The sequence below is a fragment of the Primulina tabacum genome, chromosome 1 (genome assembly GCF_025594145.1).
Source record: "Primulina tabacum isolate GXHZ01 chromosome 1, ASM2559414v2, whole genome shotgun sequence".
Taxonomy (NCBI): Eukaryota; Viridiplantae; Streptophyta; class Magnoliopsida; order Lamiales; family Gesneriaceae; genus Primulina; species Primulina tabacum.
In genome coordinates this window covers 52,192,515-52,213,424 of record NC_134550.1, presented here as the reverse complement: position 1 = coordinate 52,213,424, position 20,910 = coordinate 52,192,515, and the positions used below count along the sequence as shown (strand labels likewise).

The 20,910-nt window shown below is 41.0% G+C and overlaps 2 protein-coding genes across 2 annotated transcripts; one reads left to right on the top strand and one right to left on the bottom strand.

Annotated features, from left to right (window-relative positions):
• Positions 1 to 6,393: 6,393 nt before the first annotated feature.
• Positions 6,394 to 7,677, bottom strand: LOC142512434 (uncharacterized). Its single transcript, XM_075619684.1, has one exon. The coding sequence runs from the start codon at positions 7,675 to 7,677 to the stop codon at positions 6,394 to 6,396; it is 1,284 nt and encodes a 427-aa protein (XP_075475799.1).
• Positions 7,678 to 14,069: 6,392 nt separating this feature from the next.
• On the top strand, positions 14,070 to 15,103 carry LOC142548220 (putative CCR4-associated factor 1 homolog 11). The gene has a single exon (XM_075656541.1). The coding sequence runs from the start codon at positions 14,211 to 14,213 to the stop codon at positions 15,057 to 15,059; it is 849 nt and encodes a 282-aa protein (XP_075512656.1). The 5' UTR covers positions 14,070 to 14,210; the 3' UTR covers positions 15,060 to 15,103.
• Positions 15,104 to 20,910: the final 5,807 nt, after the last annotated feature.

The window sequence follows — 20,910 nt, the reverse complement described above, 5'->3', positions numbered from 1 at the left end:
ATAAATTTATTTTATCAATTCTTTTATTTAATATAATTTAATTTTGAAAGTACATTTAAAATATATTAAAAATAGTTTTAAAATGTAAATTTTGAATCTAAGTGAAACTTGCCTTAAATTACACGGGTTACATATTAATTTAAATAATATATAAATTTTGAAAAATGATATTGATTAAACTTCTTTTTTTGAAAATTAGCTCTCCTATTTCGAATACACTAGGAACAATAGGTTTTTTTAAAAAAAATACCAAGGTCATTTTGCTAACTATTTCATATTAATATCTTATATTTGATATATATATGTATATATATATATATATATATATATATATATATATATATTAAATCATTTTATTAAGTTCAAGCTCATCTCAACTTTAATTTCTGGATCCGTCCCTGCATTCAGATATTAAATTTCACACAAATTGCTCCAAGTGAATACATCTTTAAAAGAGAGATGGAAGAAACGGTGAATATAAAACAAGCATCCATGGAAAAAGTAAAGAGTGATGATTGATATATGTCTTACAAGAGTCGAAAATTAGAACCCCAATGTAAGGTCAAGATCATAGATTGCATTTGTGCTCTTCAGCAAGTACTTTAAGGAGCATGTAGAAAGAAAAAGGACTAAAAGAATAAGTAGAACAATACTTATTGCAGTTTTACAACATCAAACCATGCATCGAGAGTGTTCTCACACATGAATTTTCTATCTCTAGAAACCAAAAATACACCTTCGGAGCTACACCTTGAAAATATTAAATAACTCTGAGCGATCTGACTTCTTCATCAGCGGTCGGAAACCTAAAAATACAAAACAATGTAATGACTTTTGTTATTCAGTCAATCACCAAACTTAAAATAAAAAAATCAATATTATAACATGCTAGTTCAAGATAAAAAAAAAAATTAGACAAGGACTCATTCCACTCTAAAACTCGACAAGTCCAATCCAAATTGTATCCGTCAACCCGTTAAATATTAAAAATGATTTTAATTCTAGTCATATATAATAAGTCCAAAAATTAATATATTCACAAAAATCACATCTAAAGCATAACATATATTGTTATATATAACACAAGAGTACCAGATATTAATTATATGAAGCCATGGTGTAGTTTTGAATTTGCTTAAAACAACTTCCATCGTATCAAACTAACTACATAATTTTACTATATTATAATAACATTTTTTTTATATTATTCTATATTCTATCATATCTGATGCAACTCGGGCGAAGCGGACGAGTCGGGTCTGGAACTCTGCCGAATTTGCTATCAAGTTAAGGAAATATGAGTTGGATATCTAGGCTGAACTTCTTGACTCCTTGAGTGATTTGAAAGATCTGCGAACAAGAAAAGAACCTCGTGAATGGGCGCCGGAGGGGTGTCCGGCGTGACCACTCCGATGCTTAAGTCAGCCAAGAACTCAAGCAAGAAAATCAATGTAGCCAAGTGATGGCTGTGTGATTGGTGTGGAGAGTGGAGAGTAAATGAGAAATAAATGAGAGTATTCAATGTGTGAGTTAATATCTGAATATAGAATAAATGCAAGTAAAGAACATGATATTTATAGTAGAGGATGCAATGATGACCTCGTTTTTTGTGTTTGAGCATTAATTATAGTAGGGTGGCTGATTATACCCTATTGTTCTGACATGTCAAATCGCGTACTAGTCACATCCAGCCTACTTGATTTTATCAACCACTTGCACTGATGTCAGAGATAGGTCGGCTGCATACATCATGTTTATCGGCGGTATTAAATGCGGCACTGATATCGAAGCAGCCTGGGTAACATGCCTCTCGGGACTCCTTAAGAGAGCCCGGGCATATAACGTCCCGGGGAGATAATGTCCCGAGGGCTCCTATGGCCCGGCCTATTGACTGACTGTCCACTCCATGAATTCTTCAAGTCTCACTTTCCTCATCTCGGGCAATCTTATGACTCGGATGTCAACTCATTTTGTCGCTTTATTGACCCAGGAACATTCCATGCTTCTGACCCGGGCACTCTCCATGGACAGTCTCCCTGGCTCGGGTTGTCCCGGGTACCATCCCTAACCCGGAACATCTCGGGGTATCATCACTCCCTCCTTAAATAGTCGAGCTAGAGTCCACTCGATGTCCCGATTAGTTCTGTATGCCCGGTCAGGAAGATCAATTTGTCTTTTAGTTTCTCCGAGGTGACTAGGATGATGTCATATTCATCAAGCTGACGTAAGCCTTAGCCTTAAAGTTGTCAGAAACTCTTCGAATTCCGAGAAGATAAACCATCATGGCACCTCGAACCTCGCGCCTGTCTTTTCGAATATACCTCCCAATCATCCCGCCCAATTTCCAATATCAATCTGATCTGTCCGATTCACTTTGAATCAACGGTGTAGATAGACTCCTACCCTTATATATAGTAGCTAACTAGTTTTTCATAAATCACTTGCAAATTCAAACTTGTAGCGAAGCTCTGCCGAATTTTTCTCTCAAGCTTTTCTGACGCGCAAACTTCTACTCCGGCGATTTTTCCGTTCACCAGCCACTAGTTTCCTTCAGCTTTACTCTCCCCGTAAGTTCCTTCTCCCTTACTTTTTTTACTCTTTTTCTTAATCATGTCAAATTCCACCTCTTCTACTTCTGGTAAAAATGTCAGGGGACGGTCGGAGGATAACTCCCCGACCCCTTCCGATCATTCCGTTCATATCCCCATAGCTATCCCCATTCCTTTTTCCCGACTCATCCCAAAAAATCCCACCAAAGCCATTTCTTCCCGGCCTTCTGGCATCCCTGGCAAGGGGAAGGACAAAGTAGCAGGACCCTTGTGGTTCTCTCCTGTGACCTCTACCCTTCGCCCGAGTAGTTTAGAGGAGATAAGATCTTTAGGCTCCATCCCATCCAACTACAAAATCATAATTCTCGGGCCGAACGATCACCCGGACACCCCTCCCCCCGGCTTCCAAACATTCTTCTTAGAACAACTTAAGAGCGGTCTTCGCTTCCTGGTCCATCACTTCTTTGAAGGGGTAGCCCGATTCTTCGATCTTCCCCTTAACCATCTCCATCCTAATGCTTTTAGGATTATGACCGGTACCTTTATTTTATTCTGTATGAAGTCTCTTTTGATCAACTCTTCTATTTTCCATTATTTCTACGCTTGCCGATTCAATGACAAGGTCTTTTCTTTCATGGCCCGGATGCATTATCGGCTTTTGACTGACATCCCTTCTTCTTTGAAGGGGTGGAAGACAAAATTTTTCTTCTTACAATTCCCAACCCTTCCCACATGTGCCCTGGGCTTTCTATCTTATCTGCCCACTCAACCTGAGCTTCCCCGAGACTTCAAACTTCTTTCTCCCTTTACCCAGGCCTAGGATGTTCTGGAGAAACAGTCTTTCCTCTCCTCAGTGCTGATTGGGGGAGAGAATCTGGTGCACTATGGGGTCAGGTCTCGGCCTGAAGACCCGGTGGACCGGATAATAGATGAATTTGACCAAGCCCGGTCGCAGGCCGGTAAATTACTTTCCTTGTTCTGCTTGTCTTTGGTATTTTTAACTTTTCTGACATGTCGATTTGTGATGCAGCTGAAGAGGAAATGATCAAGGCTAGTCTTCAGGAAGCCACTGCCAAAAGAAAGGCCAAGCAGAAGAAGGCCCGGGCGGAGAAAAGGGACCCGAGAAGCTCAGGAAGATGAGGAACGCTGAGCCCGGGCGGTGGCTAAGGCCCGGGAACTTGAGGAGCGCCAAGCCCGAGCGGAGGCCGAGGCCCGGGAGAAAACCATCCCTCCCCGGGGGGGAACCCATCTCCCCGGCTGCTAAAGAAGACCCGGTTCCTCTGAATCATCGAAAGAGGAAGGCTACGAAGGAACCGGTCACTGAAGCAGTGATCGTGGAGGATGAGCCTGAGGAGGTTGTCTGAGCTCCTCCTTTGACTGGTTCTTCTGCCGGCCCATCAGGGGGAAGGCCCTGGGTCCTCCCCAACATCTTTTGGGATGATGTCAGCTCGGATCTTGTGAAGATGATCCCGGGGCCTTTTGCGCCCTGATGAGGTGGCGCACCTCCAGGGAGTTCATCCCAATATGCTGCTTTGCAAAGGAGTGGCTCAGACCTTTTCTGTAAGTTCATAGAATTATTCGGTTATCCCTTTTATATCGTCTTCTCTGACCTTTGCTATGTTTTCAGGGCTTGCAGATGCTCATACATTCCTACGAGCGAGTGGCTCAAACAGCAAAGGGGGCCAATGCCCAGACCCAGACTGCCCGGGAAACACATGCCAAACTCCAGGAGGAGATAGGTCGGCTGAATGAGCTCCACGAGCTTGTTCTGGCCCGAGAAAGAGCGGTCCGGGAGCAACAAATGAACCTGGCCCGGGCAGAGCTTGCTGAGGCTCGTGCGGAGGTGACGGCGGCTAGGGCGGAGGCAAAGTCCTCCCAAGTCCGGGCTGAAGATTTCCAGGCTGCTATAAGCCTCATAAAGACTGCCCAGGAGGAACAGATGACAAATTTCCTGAAGTCCCCTGAATTCAAGAGGATGGTGGCTGACAAAGCTTTCCCCTACTTTGAACAGGGCTTCAACAAATGTCTGGAGCAGTTCGAGGAGGCGGGTCTTGTTCCAGCCGACCGGGAGGACTTCCCGGATTTAGAGAAGGCTGCTGCATCCCTCCCGGATGAAGAGGAGAATAAGGAGAGGCAAGACCCCCCGTAGATTAGGTTTTTTCTGTTGTATTTTTATTTTTATTCCCGGGCTTCCGGGCATCCTGTAAATTATTTCCAATATTAATGAAAGTCAAATTTCTTTTCATTCGACAACAGTTCAAATATTCCTAAGTATTATAAAACTTCTGCTTCTATTATCCTTGCAGATTTTAACCCAACTTCATCACTCTTTTAAGCAGGAGGCCGGATCCCTTAAACCACTGATCTTGATAAGTAATTAGGATGCAAGCCCTTTAACGTAGGAGATAACTAGGATAAATGTTCCGGGCCAGGGTACGGGTCCCTGGATTTGGTATATAACCGAGGTGCGGGTCCCCGGACAAGGGTACGGGTCCCTGGACTTAGGAGATATCAGGGTACGGGTCCCTGGAGGGTACGGGTCCCTGGACTTAGGAGATAACCGGGGTACGGGTCCCAGGGCCAGGGTACAGGTCCCTGGACTTAGGAGATAACCGGGGTACGGGTCCCCGGGCTAGGGTACGGGTCCCTTGACTTAGGAGATAACCGGGGTACGTGTCCCCGGGCCAGGGTACGGGTCCCTGGACTTAGGAGATAACCGGGGTACGGGTCCCCGGGCCAGGGTACGGGTCCCTGGACTTTGCAGATATTTCCTTGAACAATTTCTTTATTTGATGTGGAAACAGTGGATACAAGTGCTTTTAAACATAATATTTCTTTAAATGAAAAGCATTCCATGGCCTCTTAAGAGTGTGTCCTTGAGAATCTTCGAGATAATAAGATGCCCTCGAGCTGACTCTTTGAATCATTTTGAAGGGTCCTTCCCACCTTGCTTCTAATTTCCCTACATCCCCCACTGGTTTGACCTTTTTCATGACCAAGTCCCCTATCTGAAAATCTCGTGATCGAACATGCTTGTTGTAAGATTTCATCACCCGGCTGCGATAAGCTTCCATTCGAATGGCTGCTCGGTCTCTCCTTTCTTCAACAAAATCAAGTTCAATGGCCCGGGATTGATCATTGTTACTCGGATAAGATTCTATCCGAGTAGAACATTGTCCAATTTCCACAGGTAGGACTGCTTCTGAACCATAGACTAGGCTGTAGGGAGTTTCCCGAGTAGACGATCATGGTGTATTTCGATATGCCCATAATACACTCGACAGTTCCTCCACCCAATCTTATCTTTTCCATGGAGCCGGGCTTTCAATGCTTGCACAATGATCCTATTAGTCACTTCAGTCTGGCCATTAGCTTGGGGGTAGGCTACTGAGGTGAAAGATTGAACAATCTTCATTTCTTGACACCACGAGGTGATCTTCTTTCCCTGAAATTGCCTCCCATTATCTGAAATCAATTTTCTTGGGATGCCATATCTGCAAATAATATTTTTCCAAAGAAATTTCATGACCTCCTCCTCAATAATTTTGGCTAATGGCTCGGCTTCCACCCACTTGGAGAAATAATCCACAGCCACAAGAAAGAATTTTTTCTGTGCTTGGGCTATGGGGAAAGAACCCACGATATCCAACCCCCATTGATCAAAATGGCATGATGCTGAGATTTGTTGCATTTTAGTAGCTGGGCGATGGTGAAAATTAGAATGATGTTGGCAACCCTGGCATTTTTGAACAAGTCGGGCAGCATCCTGATTCATTTGGGGCCACCAGAATCCGGCCAAGATAGCTTTCCGAGACAGATCTGTTCCCCCGAGATGTTCACAACATCATCCTTCGTGTATTTCTCGGAGGACATACTCTACCTCATTCTCAGATAAGCATTTGAGCAATGGGCCTTGATATGATCGCCTGTATAAAATATCATTTAAAAAGACGAATCTGGGTGCTTGTTTTTTGATTTTTGCAGCTCGGGCCCGATCTTCTGGGAGCTTGCCATGGACTATATACTCAATGATAGGGGTCATCCACGAGCTTTTCTGGATCGGGGGTATTTCTTCATCAATAGAGAGCACCAGTCGGGTAAAACAGAGAGCTTCCCGGGTGCTTATATCTGACATTGAAGCAGCCAACTTGGCTAAGGTATCAGCTTCTGCATTTTCCTCTCTAGGAATTTGTTCGATGCTCCAGTCGGTCAGAGACGTTGCCCGGGCCATGATGAGCCCCAAATACTTGAGCATTTTTTCGTTCTTGGCCTCATACGCTCCCTTGATTTGCTGTGTGACTAACTGAGAGTCAAAATAAATAATGACCCGGGAAGCACCAACTTCCCAGGCAGCCTGCAACCCTGCCAAAACAGCCTCATACTCTGCTTCATTATTGGTGACCCTGGAATCAATCCTCAGAGCCTGCTTGATTTTCTCTTCTGATGGGGCAATCAGGACAACCCCTACTTCACATCCCGATAAATTTGATGCACCATCAACACACACTCTCCATACCTCTTCTTCCACCGGTTGAGTTATTTCTATTAAGAAATCTGTTAATGCTTGGGCTTTTATAGCAGCTCGGGGTTTGTATTCAATGTCATACTCCCCGAGCTCCACAGTCCATTTAACCATTCTTCCGGAGACCTCGACGTGGGTCATGATCCTCCCGAGTGGAGAATTAGTGAGGACCACAATGGGATGTGAGAGAAAATAAGGGCTCAGCTTCCGAGCAGTCATTACTAGGGCCAATGCTATTTTTTTCACCTCACTGTATTTTAATTCCGCTCCTCGAAGGGCATGGCTGACATAGTATATTGGCTTCTGGTCGGCTCCTTCTTCCCTGACAAGCACAGAACTAACAGCAAACTCAATGGCGAATAAATAGATCCATAATTTTTCCCCGGGCTGGGGCTTTGCCAGAATAGGCAACTCTGCCAGATGCTTTTTCAAGTCTTGAAAGGCCTGCTCACATTTGTCATCCCAGTCAAATTTTTGCACTTTTCTTAGAACTTGGAAAAATGGATAACTCCGATGAGCAGATCGGGAAATGAAACGTGACAGGACATCAATTCTCCCGGTTAATTTTTGCACATCTCGAACAGATTGAGGAGAAGGCATATCCATTATTGCTTTGATTTTTTCGGGGTTGACTTTGATTCCCCTATCAGTTACCATGAAACCCAAAAATTTTCCACTTCTGACCCCGAACACACATTTGCCCGGGTTGAGCTTTATTCCGTATTGTTTTAAGGTGGTGAAGGTCTCGGCCAAATCATCAATAAAGTAGGAGACCTCTCGGGTTTTGATTAGAATGTCGTCCACGTACATCTCAATATTCCGACCTATCTGCTTTTGGAAGACAAGATTCATCAAACGTTGGTACGTGGACCCTGCATTCTTTAATCAAAAGGGCATAACAACATAGCAGAAGGTGCCCCCAGATGTGATAAAACTGGCTTTATCTTGATCTTCAAGAGCCAAGGGGATTTGGTGGTACCCCTGATAGGCATCCAGAAAGCTTAATAGTTCGCATCCAGAGGTGGAATCCACCAGCTGATCAATCCGGCCAGGCTTCTTGGCCGGCCCTCAACAGCTCTCCCACTTGCTCTTCAATGACTTTAACTTGTGCTCATCCACTTGGGGTGAGATCCCGACTAATTCCTATTGAGACCAGGCGAAAACACTAATGTTAGTTTTTAAACAATGTAAGAGATTTATCCGGGTAGACGCGTTGAGGTCTCGGGCCACTCGGACGTGCTTTCTCGGCTCAATTTCCACCACTTCTTGCTCCTCTTCCGCGACAAAGTGTACTTCCCTCTCTCTGGCCACCTCCTCTTGACTTTCCTTCCCATTCTCTTCCCTTCTTGCTTTCTTCTGTTCTACCCGTACAGTCTCCCCGTAGCACTTCCGAGAGGAGGGTTGATCTCCCTTGACTTCTTCGACCTGTCTTCGAACTGGAAATTTGATTTTCTGATGATAAGTGGAGGCCACAGCTCTCATTTTATTCATAGCTGGCCTCCCCAAGATGATATTGTACGAGGACGGGGCATCCACCACTGTAAAAACTGTCATCACAGTTTTCCTCAACTCTCCGGTGCCCAGGGTCAGTGGCAGGTTGATTTCTCCCTCAGGGTATACGGCATGTCCAGCAAAGCCAAACAGGGCAGTCTCAACCGCCTCTAACTGATACTCATGCAAATCCATCTGGACCAGTGCCTCTTTAAAGATGGCATTGACAAAGCTGACATTGTCACCAAATACCCTCAACACATCATAATTAGTCACTCGGGCCTGGATGACAAGAGTGTCGTTGTGGGGTAGACTAACTCCTCTGAGGTCTTCTGGTCTGAAGCTTATAACTGGTTCATCTCTCGTCCTCCCATCAACCTCCAAGCACTCCCTCCTACTCATCGCTTTTCGAGCCCGGTTGGAATCACCATCTGTGGACCCTCCTGAAATCATTTTATTACTCCTCGGCTCGGGGAAGGGTCCTTCCTTTCAACTTGTCTGCTCCTTTCCTCCCGGGAAATCCCTTCTGCTCTTCCGCTTCCACTCGGGATGTCTGATGATTTATGAGGAGTGTTCTGTTCGGGACGTCGAGAAAACCAGGGTGGTTGTCTAGACTTATCCCCCGGGGGATGAGAGACTGGCATGGGACGCTTGCTAGACTCCTTCCTTAGAGTTCGACACTCATGGGTACTGTGAGAACATTCTTTGTGAAGGGTGCAGAACCCTCTCTTCTCGAGTCTTGACGCCCTTGCCATTGGACTGGGAAGCGGGGCTAGATCTGAACTGCACTCCTGGATTTCTCGATCCCGGGCAATCCTCGGAGGGATATGAGAGAAATGTCCCGGACCGCTTTTCTTGTGAGCTCTCTCCTCGGGCTTCACAACCCGGTCTCCTCTCGATCTCTTCAAAGCTTCTCTTTTCTGATTCTATGCTTCTTCCATATTGATATACTTCTCTGCCCGGGATAGAAGATCTTCAAAGTTCTCGGGTAATTTTTTGGTCAGGGATCGAAAGAAATCCCCTTCACACAGTCCCTGCATGAATGCGGTAGTTTTTGTCTCGGGTGCACAGGTTGGGACATCCAGGGTCACCCGATTGAATCTTTTGATGTATGTTCTCAAGGTTTCATCTTGTCCTTGTTTCACCTCAAACAGGCTGAAAGCAGTCTTTTTGTATTTCTTGCTACTACTGAATTGATGCAAGAATACTTTTTGAAAGTCTTCAAAACAATTAATGCTATGTGGTGCCAGCCCCTCGAACCACCTTTGTGCAGAGTCGACCAGGGTGGTCAGAAATACTTTACATTTAATCTGGACTTCATAGCAATGCAACATGGCCATATTTTCAAAGCGAGCAAAATGCTCCTCAGGGTCAGAACTTCCATCATAATTTTTGGCTGATTTGAAGTGCCCGGGCAATGGTTCCCGGATAATGACATCAGAGAATGGACAACACTTTATAACTTGAGTACCACTCTTAGAAACAACTTGCCCTTCCAATGCCTTCACCTTCTTCCTTAATTCCTCCAACTCATCTGCCACAATGGGAGATTTAGAACCTGCACTTGACTCCCTCTCCTCCTCCCTTCTCTTTTCCTCCTGAGGTTGCTCACGTTGTTGCTCGGGATGACTGGAATGATGAGTAGGGGTCTTCTTTGCCATGGCTGTCTTAATGGCATCATCAATAATCTTATTCAACTCCTCGGGAGTCATATGAATGGTGGGCTGGGGACCATTAGGTGGGGGGGCCACCTGCACCAGAAAGACGAGTGTTGTTCTCATCCTGGACTCGGGAAGTGTCTTGATTTGCTCGGGATGACTGGAATGATGAGTAGGGGTCTTCTTTGCCATGGCTGTGTTAATGGCATCAGCAATAATCTTATTCAACTCCTCGGGAGTCATATGAATGGTGGGCTGGGGACCATTAGGTGCGGGGCCACCTGTACCAGAAAGACGAGTATTGTTCTCATCCTGGACTCGGGAAGTGTCTTGATTTGCTCTTCTAGTAGGAGCCATATCAACGTCTTAGAACTCAAATTTCCCACAGACTGCGCCAATGATGCAACCCGGGCGAAGTGGACGAGTCGGGTCTGGAACTCTGCCGGATTTGCTATCAAGTTAAGGAAATATGAGTTGGATATCTAGGCTGAACTTCTTGACTCCTTGAGTGATTTGAAAGATCTGCGAACAAGAAAAGAACCTCGTGAATGGGCGCCAGAGGGGTGTCCGGCGTGACCACTCCGATACTTAAGTCAGCCAAGAACTCAAGCAAGAAAACCAATGTAGCCAAGTGATGGCTGTGTGATTGGAGTGGAGAGTGGAGAGTAAATGAGCAATAAATGAGAGTATTCAATGTGTGAGTTAATATCTGAATAGAGAATAAATGCAAGTAAAGAACCTGGTATTTATAGTAGAGGATGCAATGATGACCTCGTTTTTTTGTGTTTGAGCATTAATTATAGTAGGATGGCTGATTATATCATATTGTTCTGACATGTCAAATCGCATACTAGTCACATCCAGCCTACTTGATTTATCAACCACTTGCACTGATGTCAGAGATAGGTCGGCTGCATACATCATATTTATCGGCGGTATTAAATGCGGCACTGATATCGAAGCAGCCTGGGTAACATGCCTCTCGGGACTTCTTAAGAGAGCCCGGGCATATAACGTTCCGGGGAGATAATGTCCCGAGGGCTCCTATGGCCCGACCTATTGACTGACTGTCCACTCCATGAATTCTTCAAGTCTCACTTTCCTCATCCCGGGCAATCTTATGACTCGGATGTCAACTCATTTTGTCGCTTTATTGACCCAGGAACATTCCATGCTTCTGACCCGGGCACTCTCCATGGACAGGCTCCTTGGCCCGAGTTGTCCCGGGTACCATCCCTGACCCGGAACATCTCGGGGTATCAATATCAATTAATAAAATTTAAAAACTTCAATTTTATTTTTTTTTTAAAACTATTTCATTCTTTTTTATGTAACAAACATATCACGTACATCACGATTTGTTATTTTGATAATAATTTAAGATTAAAACCTGTGTTTGGGAAGGCCGGAAGGGTTTGATAGTCAAAGTATTATTCAAGTATGCTTCTTATGATGGCTAGTAGTTGACCAAAAGTCAACACGGAAGGAATATGTTCAATAATTGAAGACGCTTGACTTCTCTTTGAAACAAATCCCCTCTAATAAAACATTTATTAAATTAGTCTAGATTTGTCCTTGGCATCATCCGCACTCATGAATGATCAATTATCCACTTTCCCAGGATCTTCCCGTTAAATGCACGTTATCATCTTGAGTGATGTTTTTGGATGATAAAACTACGTGACTTGAAATTCCTATTCTTTATCATTTATTATGTGAATAGGTTTGTTTCGAGGACGAATCTTTATCTGTGAGACGAGTCAATCCTATCGATATTCACAATAAAAAAATAATACTTTTAGCATAAAAAACAATATTTTTTCATTGATAATCCAAATAAAATATCCGTCTCACAAAACACGACTTGTGTGAGACGGTCTCACACAAGTTTTTGCCATATTATGTAATCATATGGTTTGACAATTTGTTTTTCTTCTTTCGATACTTTTTCATGTTCCATGTAACTTATTTTAGAAAACATAAAAACCCGTGCTTGAAATCTCACGATCATAAATTTTTAATTTGAGTCATTTGTAAAAATATATTATTATTTATATAAAAAAATAATATATTATTATTTATATAAAAAATATCATTTATTATGATAAATACAGATAAAATCAACATATCTTAAGAACATATTGACAGAGTCTCTGTTTAGAGAATATGAAAGAAGTATGAATAATAAATACTAAAGCTAAGAAACAACTCAGATCGATTTGACCTGTATTTGGACTGAGTACGAAAATGACTACAATTTAACACTATTGATATCAATATTAATTATTGTGGCTACAACTTATTTCATTTCTCCAGTCAAACTTATCAGACGCGTTGAACACGAGGATAATCCTCTTTTTTTGTTAAAATTTATAAACCCGTGTCTGACTAAAGAAAACTGTATCCACGGGATGGCAACGGGTTCGGTCGATCCTACCCCTGCGGGCATTGTCTGCAGGGGTCGATCCAACGGCTCGGATTTTTTCGAGCCAATTTTTTTTTTTTTTTTACAGGGAGCTGGGCCCGGATCATTCATGTGGAGTGATCCGGGCCGTTCATTGCCCGATTGCCTGCAGGGGTAGGTTGAAACAAACCATGGCAACGGGACTAGTTGTCCCAGGAGGAAACTTGACCAGCTCGTCACTTTTGTTAGCCCCGCTCAGTCCCAAAATCCCTAGATGAGTTTGTCCAAACATGAGATCCGCTTCTCCAAGAGGAAGCTGGACCAGCGATCCATCTCGTCATTTTTTTGCCTGTTGGATTCAATGATTAGATTCGTCAAGCCGTTATAAAGTAGATAAAAATAAAAATAAATTAAACATTTTAAAAAGAAAAAACAAACGAACAATACAAAAAACAAAAACAAAATATGTTCATCACCAAAAACAAAAAAAAAAAACATTTTAGCTGTTGAATCGAAGATTCAAAACTCATGTCTCCAACATAAGACGTGTTAGCATACGGAGCAACAGGTTCATACATCAAAGTATTTGGAGATATAGAATTGTTTAAATAATTAAACTACTTCATGCTACATAAAAATCTCCAAAAACTAGCAGAAAAGCTGAAAGAACAAAAAGAAACTTCTCTTTCCCTCCTTAGCTTTAAAAGTTTTGAATTAATTACAGGAAATTCGAATAGAGTTCCTCAATCCTCACCAGAAAGAAGACTAAATGGTCATGCACTGATAGATGGAGGTTAGAAATTCGCAAATTCGTGTGGATCTGGACCTGGAAAATCACATATTCAAATTGGGCTCGTTTATTGTTATAAAATATGTAGAATAAGTCTCTTGTCAGATGGTCTCACGAATCTTTATCTATGAGACGGATCAACCCTACCGATATTTACAATAAAAAATAATACTTTTAATATTTTTTCATGGATGACCCAAATAAGAAACATGTTTCACAAAATACAACATATGAGACTTTATCACACAAATTTTTGCCTAATATAAAACATAATAATGATGATTATTATTATTATATATACATGACGAGTTCATGCAAACCCGAGACTCGCCACTACCCCTTACCAAGTCTAGGTCCCCCCACGACTATACACCATTCATCTCATCATATGTTTTTTAATCCACTTTCCTTCTTTAGGATTTTACTCAAAAAATATTTTCTTGTTTTTTTAGATTTTTTTCTAAAATTATTTTGTTTGTTGTAAAATTGGTAGAATAAATAAAAAAGATAAAAAAAACAGATATATATTAATATTTTTTTAATACAAGATTTCAGGAAAAATATCAAATATTACCATAATATAATATTTTGTTACGTTGTTCTTCCCCTCTCCCTTCCTTCCAAGAACCAGCGGCCGCCTTCTGTCTCTTCCTTTCTCCTCTTTTCTATATAAAAGAATGCTCTCAATACTTTCTTTTACTCACTCCGAACATACAATCAAACCCAAAATCAGGGGTCTTAAATTGGGTCAATTATTTGTTATTTCAAATTAAACTTCGGCTGAATCTGCAAGGTGATGACTTCCGACGACCTTAAACCTGATTGTGATAAACCTATAAAGATCCGAGAAGTATGGTCCGACAACCTCGAGTCGGAGTTTGAATTGATATCGGATCTCGTCGACAGTTACCCGTTTTTGTCGATGGACACAGAGTTCCCGGGGGTTATCTACAAGCACCAGCAGTTCAACCCCACTCGCCACCCTCGTCCGAGGCTATCTCCTTCAGATCACTATCTAACTCTGAAGTCCAACGTCGACGCTTTGAACCTCATCCAGCTCGGTCTAACCCTCTCCGACGCGGCGGGGAACTTACCCGATCTGGGCTCCGGCGAGCGTTACATCTGGCAGTTCAACTTCTCCGACTTCGACCTGTCACGCGATCCCCATGCACCGGAATCCATCGATCTGCTGAAGGCCCACGGGATCGACTTCGAGAAGAACAGGGACTCCGGCATCGACTCAGCCCGATTCGCGGAGTTGATGATGAGTTCCGGTGTCGTGTGCAACGAGGCCGTCAGCTGGGTAACCTTCCACAGCGCGTACGACTTCGGGTACCTCGTGAAGGTACTCACGCGCCGGGAGCTGCCCGGCAGGCTGAGCGAGTTTCTTGATGTGCTGAGGGTGTTTTTTGGAAACAAAATATATGACGTCAAGTATCTGATGCGGTTCTGCCAGAGCCTGTACGGCGGGTTGGATCGAGTGGCCCGGGCATTGGACGTGGACCGGGTTGTGGGGAAATGTCATCAAGCCGGTTCGGATAGCTTGCTGACGTGGCACGCTTTTCAGAAAATGAGGGATGTATATTTCGTGGAGCAGGGGCATGAGAAACATGCCGGTCTGTTGTATGGATTAGAAGTTTACTAAATTGAAATTATCAATAGAAATAATTAAATTTGTTCTTTTGTGAATTTTTGATTGGGGATTTTCTTTAGTGGGGATTTTCTTTAGTGTTTTCACCAATTATTATATGGAATTAAATGCCGACAAGTAACAACACAATCATCGAATCCCGAATTTTGTTCAGTTTACAAGGAAAATGAATCCGAAGTACAAAGGAATGAAGCAGTGGAAGCTAAATTAACCCAAAAGCACTCGTGTACTGCTAGATATGTAAACGATCTAAACTAATCCAAACATTGTCATGTTTGAGTTTGGTTTATTTAAAATTGATAGAGGAGCTCGAGCTTGATTCGAGTTTTTATTATCAGATTCGAGTTCGACTTGTTTTGAAATTATTAAACTCATGAAAGCTCGAGATCGGTTTGTTGTTTATAATGTTAATCAAGCTGGGCTCGAGATTGATTCATTAATAAATCGTTTATCATGTTTAACAAGCATGACTTGAACTAAGCTCGTTTTTAAGCTCGTAAAACATACAATTGACTGATTGAGTAGGGAAGGCAACTTTCCCCACAGGTTTGGGGCCCCGTGGGGAAGCCCGAAACGGGGATAGGGATCCCCGATTTTTTCGGATTTATGTTCGGGTTTGGGGATTTAAAAAAATCCTCGATGTAATTCGAGACGGGTATGTGATTACTATCCCCATCTCCGAAATCCCCGAACCCGTCCCGAAAATAATATCAATAAAAAATAATAATATTATTAATATTAATAATATAATATTAATATTATTTTTTAAAATATTAATAATCTTATTATTATTAATATTGATATTGATATTAATATTATCTCTAATAATAATAGATAATAATAAGTTTTGGTTTAAGAAAATCTCCGAATTCGTCATTCATCGTCTTGCCATATTAATATTTTTGAAACGGGGATGGGACAAGGATGTGAAGTTGATCCCCGAAATTTCGGATTTAGGGATTCCCCGAACCCGAAAAAGCGAGGATTTGGGCGGGTATGGGGGTGTGGATGAAATTCGGGGATGAGGATGGGGATGAAAAACCCGCCCCGACCCATTGTCATCGCTACAATTGAGCTCAAGTTTGAGCTTTATTCGAATTTGTTAAAAATTAAATATATATATATATATATATATAATAATTTTGAATTATACATAAAAATATAAATTGATTTGTAAATAATCAAAACGACAATCATAACAACTCAAGCTTACGAACTACCTAAACAAGCCGAGCTCGAGTTTGTGAGCCTATTAATGAACATGTTTGCGAGCTCACGAGCCGAATATTCTAAGACTTAAGCTTAGTCTGACTAAATTGTCGAGCTCGAAATCAATGTCGAATTTGGTTTGATATGATTAACAACTCAAAGAGCTTTTTTTTTACCAAGTAGAGCTCCGAATAGCTCGCGAACAGTTTGGTTCATTTACACCATGTGCACTAGTGTCACTTGTAAATTAAATAAAAATAATTCGAGAGCCAAAAAAAAAATATATAGGATCGAGCAAGTGTATGTAATTCTGTGGAGAACACTTACTTTTACAGTTAAAGCCTACAACAAAGAGTGATCAAGCATATGGCCAATTCACAGGTATAACATTTGATGTCTGCTATCGTATCACAAAAAATCCTATCAAATCATTTCACTGAATCAATTTTGTCCCATTTATTAAATCTTATCAAATCATTTCACTGAATCAATTTTGTCCCATTTATTTTAAAAAATAAATATTTTATTTTATTACATTTGATCAACTAGAGAGACTGCTCAAATCATGTATCTCATTGCGCGAACAAAAACAAGCAGCCACTTGCTCATTAATATTGAAGAGGTCGCAGAGTATAAATGCCGAGACCAAGTTGAACATTCATGTAATTTATGAGATGCCTGTTTCCTTCTTCCGTTTTCTGCTCCACTTTTTTTTTTTTTTCTACCAGCAGATCAGATCAAGGCCTTCACATGTCCACATCAATCTCCCGTGCCCACACACCCAACTATCTATAGCTAATTACCTTCTACGCATCGGACACGCCTCCGCCTCCGCCACCTTTGTTCCATATCTCCATGAATGCTTGGATGATGATCTCACGGTGCTGAGGCGAATTCAGGCGCAAAAAGCAGTCGAGAAGCTGCTGAAGATCGCTTCTCGAATATATTCCCCTCTCGAAGATCATCTGAAGCATGGATTTGCGGAAATCGCTTAAAGGGTCCTCGGAATCCTTGACTACAGCGAGGCTGTCGTGGATTTTCCGGCACGAACTGACGGTTTTTGTAAATTTGGGATAATCGGTGTAGCCTTCAGGAGAGTATTGAGATGAGGTGTCGATGTTGAGGGAGAATGTGGTGGATGTGTGGTCCTCGTCTTCGGCGCCGATGATGGACCTCCGTCCGCCATGTCTCTCCCATGAGCTGGCGGAAGAAGAGGGGCCGTGGCGGCGAAACTGATCGGAGGAGGAGTTAGATACGTGTTTGGCCTCGATAACGTCTGTAGCCTTTGGTCCGCACCCCCAAACTCCGTTTGTTCTGAGAGAGTTCTTGAACCTCGTCCATCTCTTTCCCGACGAAGACATACTGTGTATCAAACAGAGAGAGGTGCTACGGCGGAGTAGTGGTTTGAGGGGTGGCGCGACCTGATGCTCTTTGTAGTACTGTTTGAAAAATCTTGGATTTTGATTGTGTGAATCTTTAAAAGAGATCGTACAAAATGAGCTGTGGAAATTTAGAGTCAGGCAGGTGTTGCAGGGCTCACTGCTCCCGGACATCTTTATATATATGTATATATTAGGAATGTAACGGCGAGTAATAATGAAAAATATAGTAACGAAAATTAGATAATATTTAAAGTCGTTTGAATAACATCATGTTTACAAGTATTTATCAATTTAAATATATCAAAACACAATACATAAAAATACATCATAACAATAAATCATAGAGTAGGTCTCTTGTGAGACGGTCTCACGGATCTTTATTTGTGAGACGGGTCAACCTTACCCATATTCACAATAAAAAGTAATACTTGTAGCATAAAATGTAATATTTTTTCATGAATAACCCAAATAGATATCTGTCTCACAAAATACGACCCGTGAGACCGTCTCACGCAAGTTTTTGTCTAAATCATATATATTTACTTATTTATATGACATTTTTCAATCCGCGACATAATACAGTTCTCTTAAATGATAAATCAACAAAAATATTTTTCATTCAAATATCATTCAAAACGGAAAAATAATAAAAATAAAATTAACAGAATAGTGAATTTTACCAAAATCAAAACTAAAATTTACTTAAATAGAGTACACATAGACAATGGACAATGAATCACAAAAATTTACTATTTTTTACATAAAATTTAAAAAATAAAGAAGAATGTGAATTAATGTACAAATCTATCTAAGATGGACAATGAATCACAAAAAACCTTTAAAAAGACATATTAATTTAATTTGCTAACTTAAATGAACAAGAAAATGTAAAAAAATAATTTTTTTGACATAAAATTTAAGAAAGAAAGAGGAATGTGTATTAATGTCCAAATTCATTTAAGATGGACAATGAATTACAAAAAAACCCTTTAAGATAACCTAATAATTTAAATGAACAAGGAAATTCACAATTGAAAGTGATATATTTATATGTATGTTAGATACATATTTGGTATTTGTTTTTAAACACAGCAAACATTTTAAAAATATAATTTACTTGTTTACAAATATAAATTAAATTAAATTAAATTAAATTAAATTTTATTATAATTACTAATTATATGAATATATTCTAATCGTATAGAGTACGGTTGTTACAAATAAATCATTAGATTATTTTCAACTCATCACTCCAGTTTTTGCAATAAATATAATTTTTAAAATAATGTGATTTCTATATCAAATACAAAATACAAATTCATCTCAACCGTATCAAAAATTTTTTTTTACCACGAATGAACCAACCATCGTTTCTAACTTCATCATGAGAATTAGCTCAAAAGATAAATTTTTTTAAGTTTATATATATAACTTTGAAAATCTGAATCCAATCGATATAGGTGTTAAAGTGCACATAGATCATGCAACTTGAGCTAATTGATCGATGATCGAGAGGAACGAAGATGAACAAAAAATGGTTCTTAGCTCAAAAGTGAGAGAAATTTTTATTCGAGAGGGTTTATTATGCACATGGTGGGTCTATTTATACATGTACAAGAAGTAAGTAAAGTCAACTAACTAGTCAACAATGTAGTCTAACAACTAATGAACCAACAGTATGCTAATCAGATTACAGTGTGTAACATCCCCCCTCAAGCTTGGAGTATATTGAGCAAACCAAGCTTGGACATCAGAAAACGATGTTGATCAGATCCCAATGCCTTAGTAAACACATCGGCGAGTTGACAGTAGAGCAAACAAAATCTCTAGTCCAATTGGGTGGTTTAGACTGTCTGATTGAACGCCGAGGTTCTAGAAGATTAGAAGAAATGGGTGGTGAGCTAGATAATGGGATGGACAGTGGGAGAAATGGAACATCTTCTTCAAAATTCATGGTTGCAGAAGGTGGAAATAACGTAGAAGATGTAGAGATGTTTGCAAAAGGAAATAAATGTTCATGAAACACCACGTCCCGTGATACAAAGAATTTATTAGTGATAGGATCAAGAAGCTTTAAGCCTTTTTGGTGAGGTGGGTAACCAATGAAAACATATGGCTTAGCACGAACATCAAATTTGTTAGTTGGTCGAAGGTTTTTGGCAAAACAAAGACAACCAAACACTTTAATGTGATCAAAGGAAGGGACTTTATTGAAAAGTGCTTCAAAAGGTGTTTTATTTTCTAGGAGGGGAGTTGGGGTGCGATTGATCAAGTATGCGGCATGTAGAATGCATTCACCCCAATAAACATCAGGTATGGATCCTTGAAATTTGAGAGCACGAGCCACATTAAGGATATGACGGTGTTTGCGCTCAACTATCCCATTTTGTTGTGGTGTATAGGGACATGAACTTTGATGAATGACACCAAGAGTATTGAAGAAATCATTACAGTCTTTGTTAAAAAATTCGGAACCATTGTCCGAACGAACATGCTGAATTTGGGTATGGAAGTGAGTTGACACAAAGGCAAAAAATTGTTTCAAGATACGAAGAGTGTGTGTTTTAAATTGCATCAAGAATACCCATACGCATCTCGAAAAATCATCAACTAAAGTAAGAAAATATTGAGCACCTTCATGAGTGGGGTTGCGATGAGGACCCCATATGTCCATGTGAACAAGATGAAAAATATGAGGAGATTTGTGCCTCTCGACAGATTGAAATACCTTTCTGATTTGTTTAGCCATTGGACATATATCACAGTGTTGTGTAAGGTGATTTTGTGTAATAAAGGGTAGGCATCTCAGTCGTGCAACAGACATGTGACCAAATCTTCTATGCCAAAGATCAGTATTATTATTAAGAGACGAAGAAACATTACAAGCTGGTAAGTTTTTGGTTGAAGAAGAAACTTGAGTAAAAGAAGGATCAGTGAGTTGATTATTTTGCACAACTAATGAGGAAGGATTGACAAGGTAATACAAGCCATCTTTCATTCTACCAATCCCCATTATCTTCCCAGTCAAGAGTTCCTGAAACAAACAAAAGGTTGGGTAGAACACCACACAACACTGGTTATCTTTGGTGAATTGAGATATGGATAGAAGATTGAATTTGAAATCAGGGACGTGAAGAACATTTGGCAATGTACAAGAGGATGATAATGGAATTGAACCAGTTGAAAGTATGGGGGTAGAATTACCATTGGGGAGACGAACTGATCCAGTGGACGCAGGGCATGGTTGAGGATTT

Excerpts from the sequence above, each read along its gene's own strand:
- LOC142548220 (XM_075656541.1), top strand. The coding sequence starts at position 14,211 with ATGACTTCCGACGACCTTAAACCTGATTGTGATAAACCTATAAAGATC.
- LOC142512434 (XM_075619684.1), bottom strand. The coding sequence starts at position 7,677 with ATGGATATGCCTTCTCCTCAATCTGTTCGAGATGTGCAAAAATTAACC.